Here is a 26,305-nt window from a genome sequence, read left to right as displayed (position 1 = left end):
TCCAAAGTCCTCTTTTCAGATGAGAGCAAGTTTTGTATTTCATTTGGAAACCAAGGTCCTAGAGTCTGGAGGAAGGGTGGAGAAGCTCATAGCCCAAGTTGCTTGAAGTCCAGTGTTAAGTTTCCACAGTCTGTGATGATTTGATGTGCAATGTCATCTGCTGGTGTTGGTTCATTGTGTTTTTTGAAAACCAAAGTCACTGCACCCGTTTACCAAGAACTTTTGGAGCACTTCATGCTTCCTTCTGCTGACCAGCTTTTTAAAGATGCTGATTTCATTTTCCAGCAGGATTTGGCACCTGCCCACACTGCCAAAAGCACCAAAAGTTGATTAAATGACCATGGTGTTGGTGTGCTTGACTGGCCAGCAAACTCACCAGACCTGAACCCCATAGAGAATCTATGGGGCATTGTCAAGAGGAAAATGAGAAACAAGAGACCAAAAAATGCAGATGAGCTGAAGGCCACTGTCAAAGAAACCTGGGCTTCCATACCTCCTCAGCAGTGCCACAAACTGATCACCTCCATGTCACGCCAAATTGAGGCAGTAATTAAAGCAAAAGGAGCCCCTACCAAGTATTGAGTACATATACAGTAAATTAACATACTTTCCAGAAGGCCAACAATTCACTAAAAATGTTTTTTTTTTTATTGGTCTTATGAAGTATTCTAATTTGATGAGATAGTGAATTGGTGGGTTTTTGTTAAATGTGAGCCAAAATCATCACAATTAAAAGAACCAAAGACTTAAACTACTTCAGTCTGTGTGCATTGAATTTATTTAATACACGAGTTTCACAATTTGAGTTGAATTACTGAAATAAATGAACTTTTCCACGACATTCTAATTTATTGAGATGCACCTGTATTTACTAAGAAATCACAAGCAACACAATGGATTTTGAAGTAAAAAGACTAAAATTGTATTTTCTTGTAAAACATACTTCAGTAGGTTTTTTTTTTTTTTACATGGATTTTTTTTAGGTGTAATTATTATATTGGTTTTAATTGCATTTCAGTAAACTTCACTTCCTGTTATTCGTATTCAAATTCAACTTGAATTGCTCAATTTCATGCTCAAGTCCAGTTCAACTTCATGAATTGCTAAGTTCTGCATCAAATCATGATTTTATTCTTAATAACTTTGACCAATTAGTAGACATATTTCCACAATGACACAAACGAAGATTTTTCTGTTAAACTCTGTCAAAATGGCAAATGAAATCCTCTGTTATTCAATGTTGTAAAACAGCAGAACATAAAAACTTCCAAGAGGGGGAATACTTTTTTTATAGATGCTGTAAACCAGTCCCGACCGGCATGAGAATTCAATATCTGGTCTTTTCAGCAGGGTAGTTTGTAGCTGTGGTCTTAAAAGGCAGAGATACAATGTGTAGTGTTGTCCTCGGCGTGTAACTAACATCAATGCGTTTGACGAGGGCAAATTTGTTCTCTAATAGAGATGTCAAATCAAATACGTCCAACCGTTTGAAGGAAAATTAAACCAGACTGGGCTGATTTATTTGGTGGACCGCACAGGCACTGTTCTGGGCCCTTGATTATGGGTGTGTGATGTACCCTTTTTCACTTCCTGGGGCCGTGTTTACGACGCTTTAAAACACTGAGGACGTTCCGTCCCTGTGCCTGGGCATAATCAGAGCTCCATTGTCTTGCATTCATTACCGTCATTCTTGTTTTCAGATACACCATTGATCGCCACACAGACCTGGAGAGACTGTTTAACATCGATTCCAACAATGGGACCATCAGCACACTGCAGGGTCTGGACAGAGAAACTTCTAAATGGCACAACATCTCTGTTTTGGCAACCGAACTCAGTAAGTTTACATTGTGAGCCATGGGATAATGCCTCAAGGTTTACTTATAACAATCCGGAAAGCTCTTGCCTTTTAATTCAATATTTCAATTTCAAGTCATGAACTAGTTATGGTCAGAAATTCCTTTTAGTTTTTTTTTTGTTTGTTCAAACCTGTTAAAGTAATGTGCCATAAGGTGGACTAAAACTTCTAGAGCCTCAAGACATCTTCAGAAATGGCTTAAACCACAGCAATTCAATAAATGACTGATGACAAAATCAAACTGTCACCTTGAGTTGTGGTTTAATTCACGCTTTCTGCATTCTCAGTAGAAGAATATATGCCTGGGGTAAAAGGCTGAAAGACAAATAGAGAGAAACAAAATTAGACCTCTTGAATGCAAACTGAATATCTTCCACAATTGCTGAAAAGCATTCATCATTGGCGTCTAGGTACTGCCCTGCAAACCAGAGTGCCGGTGTTTATCAAAGTGCGCGATGTGAATGACAATGCGCCTGAATTCGCCATGTACTACGAGACCTTTGTCTGTGAGAATGTCAAAGCTGGTCAGGTATGCCGCAGTTTTATGTTTATTCATTGTTTCACACAAATATTTTACTAAACACTTCTGCTTGCTTTGTTTTTCTGCTGTTCTGTAGAGCTACATGTATGACTAGGATGGTTTTGTTATATTAAACAGTTCTATGTTGAATTAGAATGAAATGAAAACAGTGAATCATCTTAGCTTATTATGTTTCCAGCTCATCCAGACCATAAGTGCTGTGGACACTGATGAACCTCTTGTCGGGCACAAGTTTGTTTTCAGTCTAAGCACCATCAATCCAAACTTCACCATCTTCGACAATGAAGGTAATTGAATGGAAAACCATTTCTGCATCAGATTAAAAAGTAAAATAGAAAATCATCTCATGAACACTTGACAATAAACGCGGAACACACAACACTATAATACATTATTTATTTAACACACATACTTATTTACATTTCAAATTTGCACATATCATAAATGTACATACACAATTGTCTATATTATATATTGTGTTTTTTGCTATTTTGTACATTGTCTATTTTGTATATTTGTATATTATTATTTTTATTATCTGTGTCTTGTCTTGTTGCTGTTGCACTGTGGAGCTTCTGTCACTAAAACAAATTTATTGTATGTGTAAACATACCTGGCAATAAAGCTCATTCTGATTCTGATTCTGATTCTGACAATGTAAAATATAAATGCTGAGACAAAAGGTTGCAATTCCAAATATAAATTCAAGTTTAAACTAAAAATACTGTATAATATACACTACCATTCAGTAAGATTTTATTTAATTTTGTTTAAAGAAATTAGTACTTTTATTCAGCATTTATAATGTAAAAAAAAGATGTCTCATATTATAATTGTAATTGATGCTAAAAATTCAGCTTTGCATCACAGGAATTATTTTTATTTTTTTTTTTTTTAAATATATTAAAATAGAAGAATATATTTTATACAGCAATAGTGTTTCCAGTGGTGGGCTGTGCATTTCACACCCAGGCCTTCAGTGGCATCCTACATGAATAGGCACCTCTTAATACCATCATAATGATGCCACGGCTATAGAAACCATACATATTACACATAAATGCAGTATAACAGGGCATTGCATCACAGACAGGTATCTCTAGTGAGAATGAATGCTGTTACTAAAGCAAGAAACCCAATTAACACAATTCAACAAGTTGCCACAGCTGCGCAACACACATCATCTCTAGCTGAAGCATTAACTTTATAAAACAACACAAATATAGTCTACCCGATGTTCTTACATACATTTATTAACTCAAACATATTTATACCTTACAGATAACATGAGTATAAAGCAAATAAGGCGATTACATGTGTTTTAAAGTTGACCTAACAATTTAACATAAGTTCCTCTTACTGCTTTTCGTCTTCACGAGTTTTCCCACTGCTCTGCCCGCGCGCTGCGGGAGGAAAATACTAGTTAGCACAGCTTTACTGGGAAGGCGAGCAAATAACGTTAAAAGTGTATACATGTGTTTTAAAGTACCCCTATGACTCTCTTCAGGACGAGTTTCCCCGCTGAAAAGACCGGTTAATACAGCTGGACTCGGGAAACTGAGATATTCTTATGGAAACTTAAACCTGGCTTTATATATTGCAAATAACATCAGAATACAACGCATGAAGCTATTTAATTTTTTTTTTTTTTTAAAGTCAAAAATGAAATTTTACCTACCATACTCTAGTGGTTTTTCATCTTTCACAGTGCCGGTGCCGAGGAGGTGTGCGGATGTTTTTCGCGGTCATTTAGTAGGCTACTTTAGTATTTAGATTTACAGAAGGCAAATATTTTTCAGAATGCACTAAAAATTAACAATAACACACTGTACAGAGCACGTCCGGTAAGAAACCTGAGAAACAGTAATAATACTGTGAAAACAAAAATGATTTACAAAGATGCTGTTTGCTAGTTTTGACTAGTACACTCTCTGACCATCCAATGAAAGAACGAGAAAATGCCGACATTATCGTAAGCCTGCTAGATGGCCCTGGTGCTGCAAACTCTAAATTTTTGCCATTGATTTTAAGCTACAGATGCCTGCACTGTTGATTCTGAAGGCCTATAGGCAGATTTATTTGAGCTATGCATATGCGTATGCATATCTTACTCGCATATGCAAACCACAAAGCCAGAGTTAGGAGAAATAAAGTCAGGTTTGTGAGAGAGAAGTTACAATTAAAATGAAAAAAAACGAAAAAACTTACCTATTTTCCTCAAAGATGTGGAAAGCAGGTGGGCTGAATTATTTGAGGGACCTGTTTGAAAACAGTCACTATTTTTGTTTTACAATTCCATTTGGTGCCACTAGAGGCACACACTTCACCTTGCAATCAGTTACAGCTCTTCATTGTTAATATGTTTGTACTTGAAAACAGTAGCAACATAAGGCATAATACACTACAGATGCACATCTGTCATGCAGGCAAACTACAGTTACTGTGTTTTAATTAATTCAAAACATATTATTCACGATGCCCAAGACACAACAATTACATTGCTAGCTAAAACACAACTCAATGCTTAAGCTTTGAAAGCAACATAGTCTATTACACACTAGTCACTGTATCTCTTTTGATCTTGACATCACTGTCTTGTAGACAACACAGCACGGATCCTGACCCGCCGGGGTGGCTTCAACAGAAGAGAGATGAGCGCATACCTGCTGCCTGTCGTCATCTCAGACAATGATTACCCCATCCAGAGCAGCACCAGCACGCTGACGGTCCGCGTCTGCGCCTGCGACAGCCGTGGGAATGTGCAGACGTGCAGTACCGAAGCCCTGCTGCTCTCAGCTGGACTCAGCACTGGAGCCTTGGTGGCCATCTTACTCTGCATTTTAATACTACTGAGTAAGTGTTGAACTCCTGTAAATATACAGCATTGGGCCATGTTTAGCCATTTAAAAACATTTATACAGCCCTGCATGGTGCCACTCTGAACATGGTGCCCCTGGGCAGATGCCAATTGTCCATATGGTTAATCCGGATCTGATTTAGGCCACCCTGAACATAGCAGCCCACTTTACTTGCATCATTTTTGTTTACTCTAATGCATGATATGAACCCTCCAACCATATAGGTGCTGGTCATATAATTATAATATCATCAAAAAGTTGATTTATTTCACTAATTCCATTCAAAAAGTGAAACTTGTATATTATATTCATTCATTACACACAGACTGATATATTTCAAATGTTTATTTCTTTTAATTTTGATGATTAGAGCTTACAGCTCATGAAAGTCAAAAATCAGTATCTCAAAATATTAGAATATTACTTAAGACCAATACAAAGAAAGGATTTTTAGAAATCTTGGCCAACTGAAAAGTATGAACATGAAAAGTATGAGCATGTACAGCACTCAATACTTAGTTGGGGCTCCTTTTGCCTGAATTACTGCAGCAATGCGGCGTGGCATGGAGTCGATCAGTCTGTGGCACTGCTCAGGTGTTATGAGAGCCCAGGTTGCTCTGATAGTGGCCTTCAGCTCATCTGCATTGTTTGGTCTGGTGTCTCTCATCTTCCTCTTGACAATAACCCACAGATTCTCTATGGGGTTCAGGTCAGGCGAGTTTGCTGGCCAATCAAGCACAGTAACTCTATGGTCATTGAACCAGCTTTTGGTACCTTTGGCCAAGTCCTCAAGGTGCCAAGTCCTGCTGGAAAATGAAATCAGCATCTCCATAAAGCTTGTCAACAGAAGGAAGCATGAAGTGCTCTAAAATTTCCTGGTAGATGGCTGCGTTGACTGTGAACATCAGAAAACACAGTGGACCAACACCAGCAGATGACATGGCAGCCCAAATCATCACTGACTGTGGAAACTTCACACTGGACTTCAAGCAACATGGATTCTGTGCCTCTCCACTCTTCCTTCAGACTCTGGGACCTTGATTTCCAAATGAAATGTAAAATTTACTTTCATCTGAAAAGAGGACTTTGGACCACTGAGCAACAGTCCAGTTATTTTTCTCCACAGCCCAGTTAAGATGCTTCTGACGTTGTCTCTGGTTCAGAAGTGGCTTGGTAGCCCTTTTCCTGAAGACGTCTGAGCGTGGTGACTCTTGATGCACTGACTCCAGCTTCAGTTATCTCCTTGTGAAGCTCTCCCAAGTGTTTGAATCGGCTTTGCTTGACTGTATTCTCAAGCTTGCAGTCATCCCTGTTGCTTGTGCACCTTTTCCTACCCAAATTCTTCCTTCCAGTCAACTTTGCATTTAATATGCTTTGATACAGCACTCTGTAAACAGCCACACCTTTCAGTAATGACCTTCTGTGACTTACCCTCTTTGTGGAGGGTGTCAATGTTCGTCTTCTGGATCATTGCCAAGTCAGCAGTCTTCTCCATTATTGTGGTTTCAAAGAACAAGAGATACCCAGAATTTATACTGTAGGGATGGTCATTTATTCAAACTCAAATGTAAATATTCTAATATTTTGAGATACTGATTTTTGACTTTCATGAGCTGTAAGCTCTAATCATCAAAATTAAAAGAAATAAACATTTGAAATATATCAGTCTGTGTGTAATGAATGAATGTAATATACAAGTTTCACTTTTTGAATGGAATTAGTGAAATAAATCAACTTTTTGATGATATTCTAATTATATGACCAGCACCTGTATATAGTGCACTGTCTTACTATTCGTACAGGATTAGTTTTACATGGGGACGTGGGGTCAAAGTAATTATTACCAGAGCTTCTCAGCGATTTCAGTCCTGTCCGAATGTGCCATCTCAGTAATCATTATGGACAATGTCAGTAAGGATTACGGCGACTTTTACCTTCTGTAAAAAGGTCCGGAGAAATGACCTCAGGGTAATGCTAATCCCGTCCAAATAGACCAGCTGTAAATATGTATGTAAATATTTTCGGTTTAAAAGTGGTTTTCCACACACCATTCAGATCAAAAAGAAGGTTGAAAGCCATGACATTTCTTTTGGCTTTAGTGCCTATTACCAACAGAATTTAAATTAATGAATTGTTTGACCCAACCTGTTTGTGTGTGTGTGTATATATAAATGTATGATGTATATATAATATATATTACAGTATATATATCACAGGTGCAGTCGAATGATTTATTAATTAAATTATTACATTTTGACTAGATATAAACAGTTAGGTCCGATCAAACGAGGATATCAGGAAGCAACGTACATGACGCACATGACGACAAGCAGGTGACAGCGTAGCGCAAATAAAGTTACCCCTCCCACTTTTGCTAGTTTTACAGAGAGTTCTTATCCCGTGCAAATTGGCCATTAATATTACAGACGTCCTAAGGTAAAAATTACATTACTCCATCTACCCTTGTAAAACTAATCCCGTCCGAATAGGGCTTTAGAAGCATTTCATATATCATCTATATGCACTGATGTAACTACATTACAGACTAACTTCACCAGAAAGTACAAACACTGGCTCTGCAGTGCACTCAACAAGGCTCATATAGAGGCAGGAGAAAGGTTGTTGGGTTTCTTGCTGTTTCTGTTGTTGTCTTACCTCTTCGAGGCAGAAGCGGGATGATTCTGTGATTGAGTCGTACATCTCTGGGTTGCAGGCTTAGAACAGGGTGTGTTTAGACAGAAGATACATTAATCACCTTCTGATGAGGAGGAGACTGTACTTTGGCACAGTGTTGTGATTGGCTCTGACTTCAGAAGTGGTCACACATTGTGTTCTACACGTTCTCATGGATCTGCAAACCTGGCTGGTTTATCACAGTCTTTGTTTACAAGTCTTGCACCTTTCAAAAAAGGTGCATTAAAATGGCAATAAATTTAACACTTCACAACAAGGTACCCCAGGTGAAAAAGAAATATATTTAAATTGTGCTTTTTCAGAAACACTTAATATATTTACAGTGAGGAAAATAAGTATTTGAACACCCTGCTATTTTGCAAGTTCTCCCACTTAGAAATCATGGAGGGGTCTGAAATTGTCATCGTAGGTGCATGTCCACTGTGAGAGACATAATCTAAAAAAAAAAATCCAGAAATCACAATGTATGATTTTTTTTAACTATTTATTTGTATGATACAGCTGCAAATAAGTATTTGAACACCTGTCTATCAGCTAGAATTCTGACCCTCAAAGACCTGTTAGTCTGCCTTTAAAATGTCCACCTCCACTCCATTTATTATCCTAAATTAGATGCACCTGTTTGAGGTCGTTAGCTGCATAAAGACACCTGTCCACCTCATACAATCAGTTAGAATCCAACTACTAACATGGCCAAGACCAAAGAGCTGTCCAAAGACACTAGAGACAAAATTGTACACCTCCACAAGGCTGGAAAGGGCTACGGGGAAATTGCCAAGCAGCTTGGTGAAAAAGGTCCACTGTTGGAGCAATCATTAGAAAATGGAAGAAGCTAAACATGACTGTCAATCTCCCTCGGACTGGGGCTCCATGCAAGATCTCACCTCGTGGGGTCTCAATGATCCTAAGAAAGGTGAGAAATCAGCCCAGAACTACACGGGAGGAGCTGGTCAATGACCTGAAAAGAGCTGGGACCACCGTTTCCAAGGTTACTGTTGGTAATACACTAAGACGTCATGGTTTGAAATCATGCATGGCACGGAAGGTTCCCCTGCTTAAACCAGCACATGTCCAGGCCCGACTTAAGTTTGCCAATGACCATTTGGATGATCCAGAGGAGTCATGGGAGAAAGTCATGTGGTCAGATGAGACCAAAATATAACTTTTGGTCATAATTCCACTAAACGTGTTTGGAGGAAGAAGAATGATGAGTACCATCCCAAGAACACCATCACTACTGTGAAGCATGGGGTGGTAGCATCATGCTTTGGGGTGTTTTTCTGCACATGGGACAGGGCGACTGCACTGTATTAAGGAGAGGATGACCGGGGCCATGTATTGCGAGATTTTGGGAACAACCTCCTTCCCTCAGTTAGAGCATTGAAGATGGGTCGAGGCTGGGTCTTCCAACATGACAATGCCCAAGCACACAGCCAGGATAACCAAGGAGTGGCTCTGTAAGAAGCATATCAAGGTTCTGGCGTGGCCTAGCCAGTCTCCAGACCTAAACCCAATAGAGAATCTTTGGAGGGAGCTCAAACTCCGTGTTTCTCAGCGACAGGCCAGAAACCTGACTGATCTAGAGAAGATCTGTGTGGAGGAGTGGGCCAAAATCCCTCCTGCAGTGTGTGCAAACCTGCTGAAAAACTACAGGAAACGTTTGACCTCTGTAATTGCAAACAAAGGCTACTGTACCAAATATTAACATTGATTTTCTCAGGTGTTCAAATACTTATTTGCAGCTGTATCATACAAATAAATAGTTAAAAAATCATACATTGTGATTTCTGGATTTTTTTTTATAGATTATGTCTCTCACAGTGGACATGCACCTACGATGACAATTTCAGACCCCTCCATGATTTCTAAGTGGGAGAACTTGCAAAATAGCAGGGTGTTCAAATACTTATTTTCCTCACTGTATATTATACTGTACTAATTGCATATTAAATGTATTATTTTGAAACAACTTTAAGTATATTAAGTGTATTTCAAGATATGCTTAAGTTCAATTTTAATCTATTTGTAATATATTTAATATATTGAAATTGTGTTAAATTGGAACCACTTTAAGTATATTTAATGCAATTTAAGTGTATTTTTAAAAATACATTTAAATTGTACTTGTAATACTTCATGAACTACAGGTAAGGTATATTTGAAGCATCGTTTTAATGTGCTTCAAGTACATTTCAGTTGTATTTCAGCTCATTAGAAATGCATTAGCATTACACTACTATTATATTATATTTATTAGTATTATATTTTTCAATATATACACACACGTACACTTTGATATTTAGAAAACTTTAATGTATTATATATTGTGTACATTACAAATATTCATGAAGTACATTAAAAAAAGTACAGCAGCATATATACTTTGGTGAAAAACAAAAAAATACATACTATTAAATGTATTAAAAATGCACTTGAAATACAAGTATGTTTATAGTATTTTTGTATTACTACAAACATACTCAAGTACATTTTAAAACATTATACAAAAAACATAAATGAAAAAAAGACTGAAATGCTATGGAAGAGCCATCTTATCCATTTGTAGAACATTTCAATTATACCTGTATTACTGAAAAGTAAAGAATTTTACATCAATGAATAAATAAAAATTACAATGCAATTTTCTGAAGAAAAAAAAAACATGTAAAGTGAATAGATGTGTGTGCAAAGACTGAAGATGATAAAGTTCAAGCAACAGAATAGGGAGGGATGGAGGGGTTTTGGAGGTGGACAAGGAGATGGTGTAGAGATGGTGATGGGAGGATGACGATGATGCCCTGGCGGCTTAGATGGTGTTTGGCACATGGCACAGACCCAGAGCATCCCAGTGCTGACAACACACGGCGGAGTCGAGGGAGGGAGGAGCCAAGATGTAGATGGTGTGGCTGCCGACATCTGGGGGCCGACTGATTGAGACAGAGCTGGTGGATCCGAAGCCGCAGACTAAGGGCCAACGGAGCTGAGCGTTGTCGCAGGTTCCGGAGACCTGGGCATAGCCTAGTCAGTAGTGTCTTGCAGCTTTAGAAAAAAAAAAAACAGAAACAAAATTAGATAACAGATTTTTACATGAATGACTGAAAAGAAGCACAAATTAGCCACCTGGAATGGATACATTGCTAACGTTTTTCTTCCAAGATTGACCGAATGCCCCTCTATTAGGCCTGATTCAAAAATCTCTATAACAGAGGTGATACGACATTAAAATATACTTACTATTCCTTTGCATGTCTCTGCATTCAGATTTCAGTTTGTCTTCTATAGCAGCTGATCTAATAAAACAACAAATGTTAATATTTCTTACATGCACACACACACAAAAAAGGCAAATGATGATTGATGATTTGTTTTCTATTTAAGAATGACAGAACAATGTACCTGGTCGGAAATATAGTCAAAAACCTTACCAGTCTCAGCAGTTTCAGATGTACTGTATGCTCTTATAAGCAACCCTTCTTACAATTTAATATTTGTTCTTATCTGTAATGAGAAATATATATATTAGAAAATAAAGTCATAAGGTTGTCAAGCTTGAACAAATATAGACACCAATCAACCAACACTACCACAGTTTGCTGATCAGCTCAAGACAAAGTAATTGTATGTTCATAATCATGGTTTTTCAAAGATCATTAAACTCATTACAATGAAGCCAAATTGTTCAGGAAATCAGAAATAAATATACTTCATGTTGCAAATAAAAGAATGTTAACTAATTTTATTTTATTTTTTTCTGCCAATGCATGTGTCAAAAACATGACTGGTACAGACAAATAACGTTAATTAAATACAAATCTTACCTGAAGTCACAGTGAGGTTCTGAAGCCAGACGCCATACACGCTCGCAGAAGCTGGTAAAAATAATAAAATACCGCTTTATGCCATGGTCTGACTGAATACTCGATTATGATTGGCTGGCAGGTGTTGATTAAATTCGTTGAACTGCACAGGTAGTTCCAGGTCAGTTTAATCACGTTATTTATTAATGCGCTTCCTATAAACATTGGTAACCATAGTAACATACAGATACAGTTTAATAGTAATACAGACGAAAATAACCGTCATATTTATCGTTCCAGTCAAATATTGCAGCACAAATATTATTAACATCTTTAATATGTGAATGCTGGCAAATGACCATGGCATAAACAGGATAATCAACGGCTAGCTGTGCATTAAACAATTTGAATGCACTCCGCTGCGCGTCGGGTGGTTCCTCGCCTCCACGTCCTGCATTCAAATCGTTTAATGCACAGCTAGCCGTTGATTATCCCTTACATATTTTCTAATTAATTTCATAATTCCCCCAAAACAATTTGAATTCTGCCATCACTCACCCGTAAGATGCTCCAAACCATCTAAGACTTTCGTTCATCTTCGAAAGAAAAGCGAAGATATGAAATCGGAGAGATGTATGTCCCTCCGATGAAAAGATTAATCAAAGATGTTCACGTTTCAAAAAGTTCATCGCAAAAAAACATCGCCAAAGTAATCCATATGAATTGCGTGGTTTCCTCCAAGCGCCCTAAAGTGACAGGATCGCTCTATATAATACTGTTTAAATTTAGACTTATATTCACATTCAACGGACATTTGCAAGCACATCATATTTGATTTACGAAGCTCTCAGCTGCGAGCTCATTATCATACGAACCAATCAGAGCCGTTCAATGGCTCTGGAACCAATCAGGGTTTAGTCTGTGTTGTTTGAATTTAAACACAAATAAACGTTGTTTTTTCCCCCCGTTTTTTTTCAGATATGATGTTGAAATCCTTGTGGGAATTTCAGAAATATATATTAGAAAATAAAGGCATCAAGCTTGAACAAATTTATAAACACCTAGCTTATAACAATTAATGTATCATACTGAACAACAGCCTAATCAACCAAAGTAGCATAACCCATATTAGACAAAATATTTTAAATATTGCAATGGTTAATAATATTTGACAAAGGTTTGTACATTGCAAATGTTAAAAATGTTTTTCAAAATATTGTACTTTTCCAAATATTAAAATTATAAATACATAAATAGGCTATTTAAAATATAACCATGTGTAGGCCTACTGCAATATAAAGTACATTAAAAACCTACTAAAAGTGTAAGCATTTTATGTTCTTACACAAAGTACACATAAAATATACTTTAAGGGTAACATAGCCTATGTTTTCTGTAAATACACTAAAACATCACTAAAAGTATGCTTGTGTTTAGTATATTCCTTAAAAGTGTAATTAAGCATATATTTATTACCAACGCATTTCTACTATACTTTTTAGAAATATAGTTATAGTGTGCTTGTGTTTAGCATATTCCTTAAAAGTGTAATTAAGCGTATATTTATTACCAACGTATTTCTAGTATACGTTAAGTCCACGAGACCGTAGGGTGTCCCATTCGTCATTTTAGTGTTCAGAAGGGTGCTCACGAGCGCCCTATTTGCGGTCGTTATGCCAAAGACTATAGAAATACAAAGACGGTTCACTCCTAAACTTATGAATGGGAGAAAGTGCAACACACAATATGGCGGGATAGTCTCGCATTCTAAATGAAAGAGCCAATCTCTGATTGGTAAAGTTATTGCATCACTGCAGCGGTCGTTAGGAGTTCCGGTTCCCATAGAAACCTGAGGCTGGATCAGCCGATGCGCATGCACAGTCATAAGCGCGTTGGAGCTACGCATGCGCATTGGCTGGTCTAGCCTAAAAAATAAGCTTTTTAAATGCTATTTGAGCATTAGAAACAACATTCATGGGGCAGTTAATTTCAGATTTTGTTACTGATTTGAAATATGTAATTTAATCGCGAGTTCAGCGAGCGTTTTTTAAGATTTCCGGAATCCCCCATTCATTTAGATAGGACTTGTTCTTGTTTCAGCTGCCCGGAGGTGTTGCAAATATGGCGGCCCTTGAAAGGGACTTTGGTTATGCGCCCTCGATACGCACTTCTGCCGAGCCCGCACTGGGGCGAACTCCGCAGCAGACTTCTACCCGACAGTCAAAGCGGCATTACGTCACGAAAGTGCGGACTCAGAGGAAGACCGCGAGGGTTTAGGGTGCCGTTTGGGACAGGGCCATGGACAGTTTTGTGCTGAATCACTCTAGCTACAATAAGCTGTTGCTTTTCTGAAAACTTTACAGACATTTTGCTTCTTTCATCCAGTACTGGGGCAATTTAGAGACCATACATTTTTGTCACACATTTGATATTTGACAATATCCTTTCTAGACCGATGCAGCCTACTTGGTACAATAAATTTTCTTATATTTAGTCTTGATCTCAAAACGACACCAAAGATATAACAGATCTGTCCTGAGGACATGGACCAAAAATAAGTGCTTGTAACATCTCAGCGATGTGTCTGGCGAGCAGAGCGTAATGCATCCTGACCTCTTGCCCTGCTATTCTGATGATGCAGCACAGTGTGGGCTGTTTGGCATCCTTCTTGCGATGTTTATTCTCTTATTTATTCATTTTTACTTTGAATTTTCTCCAAATATTTCCTCCAGACAATCAAAAAGTAGGGCACCCCATTAAGACATTACTGTAGGTGCTCTCTCTTTCTCTCTTTCTTTGCTTTTCTCAGAAAGTGCAGCGGTGTGGAAAAATAGCTTTCATTATTAAATGTATGCAGTTGACAAAAAGGCCTTTGTGTTCTTCCGGGGCTTAAGTAGGTCGCATGCTCCTTCTTGACGTCCTAAAATGCCACTTGTGCAAGGTAATGCACTATGAAAGCGCAGCTGATTCTGAACAGCATGTGTCTGTGTCGTTTCTGCAGAGAAAAGGAAAAACATGTTGTGCTTAAGTTAAAACATCCATCAATAAGTAATTGTTCAAACTGCTGGTGAGTGCATCTCTCAAGTCTCCAATCTAACCTGAGGCAATCCGTCATCGTTCTGCATTTTCTATTATCTGCCTCTGTACGAATCTGTAAAAATAAATATTTTCAGGAACTTCAGATTGACTTTGCTATCTATTATTTATGCTGGCCGAAGCGGGATCCATTTGTTTATACATGTACATATTAAAGACATACTGTACCATCTATTTTGAAATAAAATAGCTGTTTCAAGTAAAGACTTTTACTCCAGCATCAATTTTTCTTCATGCATCAGCTATGTCATACACCAGTCAAGCGATTTAACTTGGCGCTCAAAGTTCTAACAAATTCAACATAGAACCTGTTTCCTCTCGAAGGCATTACATATTCAATGTCTAGCCTAACTTTTCACCCAGTGATTTTCTTTACTGATGATATCTTAAAGTACAAAGCAAAGCAGCAAGAGATGTTAAAAACTGTCAAACTTTATGAAGACATCAAAAAATGGTTCATAATTTATTACTTTTAAGTCATGGTGCCTCGGTTCTTAAACTCATTTAAATTCACCAACAGCATCATGAGACCCGCGAGTCATGTTTTTCTTTTTGCGATGTACTTTATCAAAGCTGGTGTTGGGGAAGCTGTTTTAAAATGTCAAGCTACAAGCTTCTCAAAACTCATAAGTAGCTAAACTTTTGGAAAAGTAGTTTTAGGCAAGGCAAGGCAAGTTTATTTATATGGCACATTTTATATACAGTGATAATTCAAAGTGCTTTGCATAAAAGGAAGTGAAATAGTCATTAAAAAAAATAATCACAACAGTAAAAACAAGGAATTAAAAAAACAAAACAAGGAAATTATATATATAAAAAAAAGATTTAAAATTAATTTAAAACAGTTAAGAATAGAAAATGATTATACATAAAATACAGTGCAACTAGTTCAGACGTAGCACAGTGCTCATTCAACAAATGCACAGCTAAATAGATGAGTTTTGAGTCTGGATTTAAATGTGGCTAATGTTTCAGCACATCTGATCTCTTCTGGAAGCTGGTTCCAACTGCGGGCGGCATAATAGCTAAAAGCGGACTCCCCTTGTTTTGTGTGAACCCTTGGTATTTCTAACTGACTCGATCCTAATGATCTGAGTGGTCTGTTAGGTTTATATTCGGTGAGCATATCTGCAATGTTTTTAGGACCTAGGCCATTGAGTGATTTGTAAATGAGTAAAACTACTTTAAAATCAATCCTAAATGTAACTGGAAGCCAGTGTAAGGACATGAGGACTGGTGTGATATGCTCAGATTTTCTGGTTCTAGTCAGAATCCTGGCAGCAGCGTTAGAATCATTTTACCACCCATGTTTAAATATCAACACATTCTATATTCATGAGTACATAAAGTCCAATCATAAGTCATAAAGTAAACAAAGCACTGTTCTCAAATTTGTGTGGTTAAAAATTTAGGATAATTTTGATTTTTTCAACCTGGTCTCATAAAAATACGTACCTCTGCGCACTTTTTGTGCGACTGTTTTACGTACATTGCTGCACGTTTCGCTGCAGTTTCAAATAGAAATGTCCACTGAGTGTCGCTAAAACACAGGTTCAATATGTGAACCCTGGCACGTTTTTATTACGTAGATATTGGTACGTATTGCTGTTTTTTTTATTACGATACATATTGCGGCGGTTCAGAATTCAAATATCCGGGGACTGTCGCTAAAGGTTCATACTCTATCGTGTTGGAAATGTGCCCTACACCAAATCCAGCCCTAAACCTACCCGATAGTGTTAACAAATGCAAAACTGATATAAAAACGTATTAGCTGATGCAACTGTGCCATTTGAACTAACTTTTACGCAGATTTTAACTGCTTTGTCGAACCGTAGTTACAAGGGATTCGAACTGGTGCTTCTTACTCCGTCTCATGTGTGCGATGCTAACGTTCAAAAGCATCCGTTTTCAAATCTCCCAGCATATTAATATTGTTTTGAAGTCATAGCATGATATTCTTCAAGTAATTGTGCTAAAATTACGCTTTATTAATCGCATCTCTGTAAATTTGTGTGAAAGTGCTCATTTATTTCGGAAACTGCAGTGATATGTACTTATTGGTACGTATTTCATGTCCCGCTAAAAAGTGCACCCAGGTACGTAAATGCTATGAGACCAGCTAGGATTTTTAAAAAATGTTTTATAAGATTTATTTGATAAAAACATGCAGTAAATACAGATTAATATAAATAATATTTTTTTTCAGAAACAGTGATACACTAACATTCAAAAGTTTGGAGTAAGATTCTAAAAAATAATAATAATAATAATAAAAAGGTATTTGGACCTTTTTATTAATTAAAGAATGCTGAAAAAAAAATCAACAAAAATGTTAAGCAGCAAAAACTGTGTCCAACATTGGTAAAAATAATAACCATAATTAATAATTGAGCAATGAGCATAATTGATAAGTGAGGACCAAATCAGAATGTTAAAATGATTTCTGAAGGATTATATGACACTGAGGCTGAAATGATAGCTGCTGAATACATTACATTTTAAAATATTAAAATATGAATATGATATATATATATATATATATATATATATGCACACACACGTTACCTTACATTATAAGCAAACATTAAGAAAAAGTACAATTCTATAAGTACATGGCCCCTTTAAATTCCTCCCCAAAATGATATGTCCATATGTATATGTTTCTACCCATTACACAACACAGACAATTGTGCGCCGTGTGTTCAACCACTTCTGCCATCTCATATTCTGCTGTTCCCTGTGCAGGCACCATCTAGTCCACCACCGATCCTCTCTGGGCAAACTTAATATGGATATTTTCCCCTTTATCCTTCTCCATTTTCAGTATCTTCCCCTAAACCCGTCTACTGGCGCTGAGTGGACAGGTTACAGAGGGCAGAGCCTTTCCAGAACAAACTATTGCATCTTTTTTTTTCCCTTTCCTCAGGCTCTCTCCATTTGCCCCTCATTTTGCATCTTTTCCTGTTGCACCCTTTTCTGATGAGCTGGCTAATGCAAAGCCCAGAATATACACTAATAGAGGAAGTAGCTGGTTTACGCGGCCAGAGCGAGAAATATCCGCATCAAGCCCACACTCTTCCACCACCATTTCCCTTCCAGATCACAGAATGAGCCCTGCACACACCACAGGCCCCCAGGCTGGGCAGAACACAGCATGTTGCCCCCCACCGTTCCTTCTTCATAATTAACACCTGAGTGGGAGGCAGGGGCGAGCTCTCCGATTACCTGCTGGGAGGAGAGAGCAGCCACTGAACAGGAAAAACAAGCTGCAAACTACAGCACCTGTTCCCTTTTTAGGACCATAATTCCCTCTTCTCATCTCTTCTAGCTCAACATACTGTATGAACATTATGTGGTGAATTCACCAAACAGTGGTAGCACTTGGCATGATGCATTTCAGCGCAAAGGCCTGCATCATAAACAGCACCATCTGATATTTTTGCAAAATTAATAAAATATCATATTTCGTTTATTTTAAAAAGATGCAATAAAAAAAATAAATAAAAAAAATCAAATATTCTAAGCAAATTAACCATATTGACAGTTTAGTTGATGAAAATTGAAAAATGACAAGAAAAAAAATAGATATATATTGTTCTGCAATTTATAATTCTATGAATACTGCATTCTATAAATTCTATAGAGACATACATTTAAATTGTAGGGATGTCATTATAACAATAGACTATACATTCAGTTTGAATGATTCCACTCATTTTGCAAAACATAATTCATAATTATTAAGTGATAACTTTATGAATTATAACTGGGGCTGTCAAGCGATTACATTTTTTTATCTAATTAATTACACAATGTGGGAATTAATTAATCTAATAAATCGCAAATTAACCAGACCTAAAATCTGGTTGAGAAATCACACCCAAAAAATCAATTAAAGTCATTATTGTGTTAAATGAGAAAAGCATCAAATATAATTTATTACACATAAACATTTAGGCAAAATAAACTGTGCAACAAAAAAGAAGATAATTTGACAAATGGCTCAGTATTTATTTATTTATTTATTTGGTTAGTTAGTTAGTTCATACATACATACAATGGAAGTCAATGGTAACCAAAACAGTTTGATTACTAACATTCTTCAAAATATTTACTTTATGGTCTTTTATTTTTTTTTTCATGACTAATTAATTAAATTAATGTGTTAAACTGACAACCCTAATTATTAAAATTCTTAAAAAAAATTTAAAAAAAACATACTAAAACAATAGGCAATTTACCCAAGGGGGTCTAAATTTAATCAATCAATCAGATTAATAATAATAATAATAATAATTTAAATCATCATTACCATGACCAAATCATATCTCAATCAATTAATAATAATAGATTAAAAATAGAATAGAATAATAAATAGACATAAAGCACTGTAGTAAGGCTTGACACATTTATCTTATTATAATTATTATTATTATTATTAACAACATCATTATTATCTTTATGCTCTTACTCAAAAAGTACTGTTAGAATGAAAAACATATTTCATATTTCATGAAAAACATAAAAAAAGAGATGTCAAGCCTTACTGCCCTAACATCTGTGCCCTTTGGAACCTTGCAAATTTGTAATTCACAAGAGAAGAACGCAAACCCTTTTTTATTTCTTACACAATTTTAAAACTGCAAGGTGATTGCTCCAGGCAGTAGAAGTCTTTATCTGCGTTACAGTGCGTGTCTCTCTTCTGTATTCATGAGTACCTTAAGCGCATGACACCTTTTGAAACACACTCTCCTCTGTATCTCAGCTAAGCTCTCTGTAGTGCTGTGCGCTGCTCACTGGGTTCTTATCTGAGTGCTCTGCTTTAGCCATCCAAGAACAGCCTGTGATTCTCCAGCAGTCCTTTCTTCTTGCCGCAGTGATTGAGATTATGCACGCTTTCTCTATCTGTTTCTCTGAGCAGCCGCAAAACTGCTTTTTTTTTAGCTGACTCAGTGCTTCTGTTTTCGGTGACTGAGACAATTTTGTTGTCCTAGCCATCGATTGTCTGGTCTGTCCCTGATTGAATTAACTAAACCTAATCATAAATCTCACTCTTTGGTGTGTATCTTGCTTGTTGCCATAGCAATTGTACTCTGTATCTTTTTACAACGGTACAGCAAAAACAATGACTTGTTTTGTGAGTTGTGAACATGCAGTCTCAATTGAATGATGGGGAAACTACTTTCAAACAGTAGCTAGCTAAGGTAAAAGCTATTTCAACAAGCTACACAACTCTGAAAAAAATGGTGTAGAACAATTTTCAGTCAGAAATTGCTTGTAAATTTCACAAATAATTACAGTGAAATGGCAGGTAATACTGAATTAAAGGGATAGTTCACCTAACAATGAAAATGCTGTCATTATTTACTTACTCTCCATTTGTTCCAAACCTGTACTAGTTTCTTTCTTCTGTTGAACACAAAATATGATATTTTGAAGATTGTTAGTGACCAAACAGTTGACTGTATTTAGTATGAGATAAAAAAAAAAAAAAACGCTATGGAAGTCAATGGCTACCATCAACTGGTTACCAACATTCTTCAAATATCTTATTTTGTGTTCAGCAGACGTAACTAATTTATACAGGTTTGGAACAAGTGAACTATCCCTTTTATTTTTATGTATTTACTTTTTTTTTTTTTTTTTTTTTTTTGTAGAAAGACAAAAATAGTATTTTCTCGCAAAACATACTCCAATAATATTTGTATTTGTAATACTACTTTAACTGTGTAAAAGCAGCAAGTAACTTTAGTAACTTTAATTTATAGCTATTATATGATGCATTGAAATACAATTGCATAGATCAAATAATATCTCAAAAATTCAGGACCTAAAATACCATATACATATCAATTATTATTATTATTTATTTTTTTTAGCTAATGTAAATTAGTCATCTGAATGAACCAATTTACTAGAATGAATCAGACATATCAAAACAAACACAGTGTGACCAGTTTAGTCTGAATTGCAATTGAATGACTCTTATGAGCCTTTTAAAATTAAGAGTTAAAGCCGTTTCCAGTTTTGGGGCTTTTAGTCCATGTGTGGCAGCTTTGAAGCCATTTGTATTCCAACACACTCCTAAAAGACCAAATTAAAGTTATCATTTACAAGAATTATATTTTGGACTAACAACATTGATCACTCACCCTCCACTGTAAAAAAATAAATAAATAAACAAATAAAAAAGGGGGTAATACTTTATTTTGTTACACTTGACATGTATACTTACTATTATAATAACACTCAATTATGCATAATTACATGCAAGTAACCCTAAAACAAACCCTAATCCTAACCCTAACCATATGGTTCAGTATTCCTACTTCAAAATGTAACATTTAATTCAACGTTTCCCATGCCGTTTCATTGTAATTACTTGTGCAACACTATTTGGTTTCAAAACCAATTTTATTTTCAGCGTAGTTTTTTTTTTTTTTTTTCATACAAATGCTCTCTAGAATGAGAAACTTGTTATCAATTCTAGTAGTGAAATTATCTGTAATTTAAAAATACATCACAACAAAATTAGTGGTAATTTAAAAATGGCATTTTAAATTCTGAATGAAATAACATACCACTTTTAACAAATTTGAACGTATTCAAGACACATTATCCTGCAAAAGCCTGTAGGAAGCACCGCTTCGGCTCTGTAGTTACCAGAGTGTCAGGTGTCTCGGTGACATTCAGAATGCATGACTATCACAGAGCTTTGTTCAGCTTGATTTGCACCATGCTGATGATATCATTTCATTCATCTGTCTCTGTCTCCATAGTGATTGTGGTATTGTTTGCGGCCCTGCGGCGTCAAAAGAAAAAGGAGCCCCTGATCATCTCAAAAGAAGACGTCAGGGACAACGTGGTCAGCTACAACGACGAGGGCGGCGGAGAGGAGGACACGCAGGCCTTCGACATCGGAACCCTGCGGAACCCCGAGGTCATCGACACCAACAAACTCCGCCGGGACATAATGCCTGAAATGCTGTTCCCCTTCCGCCGCACGTCCCCCATCAAAGACAACACGGACGTGAGGGACTTTATCAGCGGACGGCTGCAGGAAAACGACTCGGATCCCACAGCGCCCCCTTATGACTCCTTGGCTACGTACGCCTACGAAGGCAACGGCTCTTTGGCGGAGTCCCTCAGCTCTCTGGAATCGGCCGCCACCGAGGGGGACCAAGAGTTTGAATATCTGAGTCACTGGGGTCCACAGTTCAAAAAACTGGCGGATATGTATATAGGGCAGGAGTCCCAGAGAGAGACTTAAAGCGGATATGCAACACAGCACACTTAAATATATCTCAGAGCACTAAATTAACATATACATACTGAAGTCTCCCTCTGTTCTCTGCTGTGTAACGCATATAGACGAATCTACGAAGACTTGAACATCATGCTCAACTACTGGGAACTCTTCACGTAGACGTTCTCTTTTCTCTTTGTCTACTTTAACTTTGTCCTCTTCTTCTTCTGGTCTCTCGCTCTCTCTTTCTTTCTTTCTTTCTTTCTTTCCCCAAAAGAATCAGTACAGATGCCTTTTAAGATTAGGGATTTGTTGTAATCAATGGTGTGGACAATGTGTTTTATAACCAAGGTGAGTGATAGTAGCTTTCTACACTATCGATGTTTATGGCTAAAAAAACAGACGAAAATAATAATAAAAAAAAAGCTTAGCTTTTATTGCAGACCAAGTCTAAAATAGGTGCAGTATGTGTATAATATGTTTTACAAGTATGATCATTATGTAAACTACTTGATATCTCTGTTTAAGAGGCAGTTTTCCTGTGGAAGGTTTATATGGGTTCTGTCAAACTGTGGATTCATTTCAGAACATAGAGTTAGAGCTGTACAATGAATTGTGTACTTGTAGAATATCAGTCATTCTGTTCATGTCGTTTGAATGCTGTCGCATTGTTTTATACAGTATTTATATTTTTATACTTATTTTGATAATAAAGTTTTTAAAATCTTTTCTCTTTATGGTTTGTTCACAATTTAAAGCTGCATTGGATTAAACATTTTGTACAGTTTTCAAACAAATACATATTATCTGGACAATGTAGGGGGGAAAAGTCCAGTTTTCAAGTCTTCTTTTCATACAGATTTCCAAAAATAATGAAATAAAAAATGACCAATTTAGTATATAATTTAGTAAAAAATAGATAAATTGTCATAACTATTTTTTAAATGTATGTGTGTGTATATGTAAAATACATCAATTGAAATATCAACATACTGAAAGGTCTAACACATACACCGTTTGTATATGTACAGACATACAGTTCTGTACAAATCCTCAAATTTGAATAGTCAGAACAGGAATTCCCAGCCACAGGTGACTAGTTTGCATACAACGACCACTTATAAACGAATACCCATGAATACTAATGCGAACATGTTGGCTGCACACAGAAAAGTTCCCTCTCTTGAATCAGCTCTGTCCTTAATCGAACCCAACAGAGTTTAATCCTAAAAACACAGTTTGTCTTCCCTGCCCTCGATAATAAATGAAAACTGAAGTCATTAACTAATTAGCCGATAGATGGGCTGTCATTCCAACCCACCTAATGATAGTTTAAAGTTATAAGGCATATTTTAAATATACTGCAGTGTCAATACGGCCTGCTGCATTTAATTAAGGGTTTGATGGATTACAACACACACTAGTTATCAAAAATGTAGCTGCAGTCTGTGGCTTTATGTTCTAAATGAAGTGTTTCTTCAAACCAAGGCTTTTTCCATTCAGTACATGGACATGTTACATAGATCATTTAAAAAAAAACAAAAAAATGAAATAAAAAATTCTGTTGTTATTCTGATATTAGTTTGTCCACAGGCAGAACCGCAGCATGTCTGTTCTCATTCGAGTGTAAAGGCCTTTGGTTGCGGTCATGGCCAAGCTGAGGTAGAGTATAATTGGCATTTTATTTCATTAACTCTAGACCACTATTACACGGATAAGGTTAACGGAGAAATAAGCATCTATTAGGACTGCCGCTGCCGTCTTTTCTATTCTGACCTTGAATAGCTCAATAATAATAATCGTTCTTTTGACAATGTAACTATTACAATCTTCTCTTAATGCCACAGCGTTTCCCATTTTCCGCCTTCCCTCAGAGGAACTGTAAAATTTGTGACCTTCGCTTCCAATGATAGGCAGCAGCTCCCAGTGAACACAGAAATCGGTTCTGAAAAGCAAAACAATTAAAACACTCCATCTGCGCACTGTTAGGGAAATGTTTCTATTACAGTGAAAAAAGATGCAAAGCTCTCATGTTTTTTCTATATGTAGCTCCCACATCCATCGTATTTGTGTAGGCAACATCACAACAAAACAAATCTGTAAAAAAAATAAATAAATATATAAACTAATTTTGGTAAACTAATTGTGATGTTTCACTTTTCAATATATGCAATTTTCATACAATTTTAGTGTTAGAAAACTGTGCGCAGCACTACAGAGAGCTTAGCTGAATTATTACAATTGAAATGTATATATTTTTCAAATGTAATTGAAAAAAAAATATTACTACAAATGCATACATACATTTTAATATATTTTACATTGTAATTTATTCATGTGATGCAAAGCTGAATTTCCAGCATCATCACCCAATGATCCATTATCCATCATTATCAGATTTATTTTTTTTTTATTGTATGTTTGATAGAAAAAAAAAAATGCAGCCTTGGTGAGCAGAATAGAAACTCTTACTGATCACAAACGGTTTGACCGGTAGTGTGGATATATACATATTTAACTTTTTTTTTCAATGCATTTTCTATATATGGTATCAAATGTGTGACCTTCACTTCCAGCTTCCAGTGAGCATTGAATTTGGTGCTGAAAAGCAAAAAAATTAAAACACTCCATCTGCACACTGTCAGGGAAATATTACAGTGAAAGAAGAGGCAAATCACTCTTTTTCTATATGGAGCTCCCAGGTTCATAGTAGGGAACTTCACAACAAAACCTCTGAAAAAAAAAATATGACAGAAAAACTCATTAAAAGACAAAAGACATGCTATTCCACAGTCACACGTGATAAACTAATTGCGACGACTAGGAGAATGTTAAACTGCTGAGAGAGGCAGAAGCAGGAATGAAGACATTTTGCTTGTGCCTGCACAAGTTAGCAAGTCATATGTTTGGTGGAACCTTTTATCTTTCCATGCTAAAACATTGTTCAGAGTGTTCACCTCCCCCAATCCCCTACTGGTGCAACTAGACTTTCAAGCCTCACTTCAAATACAAGGGAAATTGCTTAAAAGGCAGAAAAGTTTGTTAGCAAATGCATTTTTTTAAGTTTGAAGCTCTTTAAACAAAGGGATGTTCTATAAAACACTATTATTTAAATTAAGAACGATGTCTGGGGGCCAGTGTCAGATCAAAGAATGCTTAAGTACTGTAGTGTACAGTTGATCTTGCATCAGCTACAAATAGGGGTATTAAAATCAAAGGGTTAATCAAGATTAGCACATGTAAGGATGTAATGGTTGGGACTAACACTGCCAAACGAATGTTGCTTTGTGTTTTCAGCCTCAAGTAGGGGTGACCCAGAAACATCAGAGTCCTGCCATGCCACTGCGCCCTTGAGCAAATCACTTAACCCTACAACACTCTACAGAGACAGGCCCTCAAATTACTGTTCTCTAAGTCACTATGGATGAAATTTGTCTGCTAAGCAGCAAGCAATCTTCATATTCCCAAAATATACATTCAATTTGGGGTCTTTTCATCTGATATTTCATTATTAAAATAGGTAATATGGAGTATCATGTTCAGATTTAGAGTAATTAGGTAAATAAACAGCATGCCGTTAGCAGTTGCTTTTATCCAAAGTGATTTACAGTACGCTAATTACAGGGACAGATTCCTGGAGCAACTCGAGGTTATATGCCTTGCTCAAGGGCATAATGGTAATTGCTCATGGTTCAAACACGCAACTTCCCTTGACCCGCAACACAAAAGCAATCCCAATAGCAGTTCAAAAGGTTGTATATATATCCACTTAAAGAACAAAAATTAAACCTATTTCACAATATTAATAAAAAAACATAACAGTACATCAATAAAAACTATAATATGTGTCTAAGTGTGTTTTTGTCTAAATTCTATTTATAGAATTATTATAATAATTTCTTAATATTTAATTTAATTAAAATATAAAAATACAACAATTTAATTAAAACAAAATAATAATAATAATAATAATAATGATAATACAACAACACTGGTGTTATCCATCTATCCATCCATCCATCCATCCATCCATCCATCTATCTATCTATCTATCTATCATCTATCTATCTATCTATCTATCTATCTATCTATCTATCTATCTATCTATCTATCTATCTATCTATCTATCTATCTATCTATCTATCTATATATCTATATACTGTATATCTATCTATCTATCATCTATCAATCTATCTATCTATCTATCTATCT

At 36.3% G+C, this 26,305-nt stretch overlaps 1 protein-coding gene and 1 long non-coding RNA gene across 3 annotated transcripts in view; one reads left to right on the top strand and one right to left on the bottom strand.

The window, feature by feature from the left end:
* Nucleotides 1–22,792, top strand: part of LOC131551370 (cadherin-10) — a 65,962-nt gene extending 43,170 nt beyond the window's left edge. Inside the window, exons 9-13 of one of the 2 annotated variants that reach the window (XM_058794295.1) lie at nucleotides 1,701–1,837; nucleotides 2,269–2,387; nucleotides 2,578–2,686; nucleotides 5,001–5,252; nucleotides 21,627–22,792. In XM_058794295.1, the coding sequence (XP_058650278.1) occupies nucleotides 1,701–1,837; nucleotides 2,269–2,387; nucleotides 2,578–2,686; nucleotides 5,001–5,252; nucleotides 21,627–22,117 (1,108 nt within the window). In that variant the 3' untranslated portion in view covers nucleotides 22,118–22,792. The remainder of the gene's footprint in view (nucleotides 1–1,700; nucleotides 1,838–2,268; nucleotides 2,388–2,577; nucleotides 2,687–5,000; nucleotides 5,253–21,626) is intronic. The other variant, XM_058794296.1, reaches the window with a different exon arrangement.
* LOC131551372 (uncharacterized) lies at nucleotides 10,238–11,636 on the bottom strand. The gene is made up of 3 exons (XR_009273737.1): nucleotides 11,377–11,636; nucleotides 11,186–11,241; nucleotides 10,238–10,990 (listed from the first exon to the last, which is right to left on the bottom strand). It is a non-coding gene; the product is annotated as an uncharacterized LOC131551372 (long non-coding RNA).
* Nucleotides 22,793–26,305: the final 3,513 nt, after the last annotated feature.

Source organism: Onychostoma macrolepis, chromosome 12, assembly GCF_012432095.1.
Source record: "Onychostoma macrolepis isolate SWU-2019 chromosome 12, ASM1243209v1, whole genome shotgun sequence".
Lineage (NCBI taxonomy): Eukaryota > Metazoa > Chordata > Actinopteri > Cypriniformes > Cyprinidae > Onychostoma > Onychostoma macrolepis.
The sequence above is the reverse complement of the archived record's forward strand: the minus strand, read 5'-3'. Positions and strand labels throughout refer to the sequence as shown.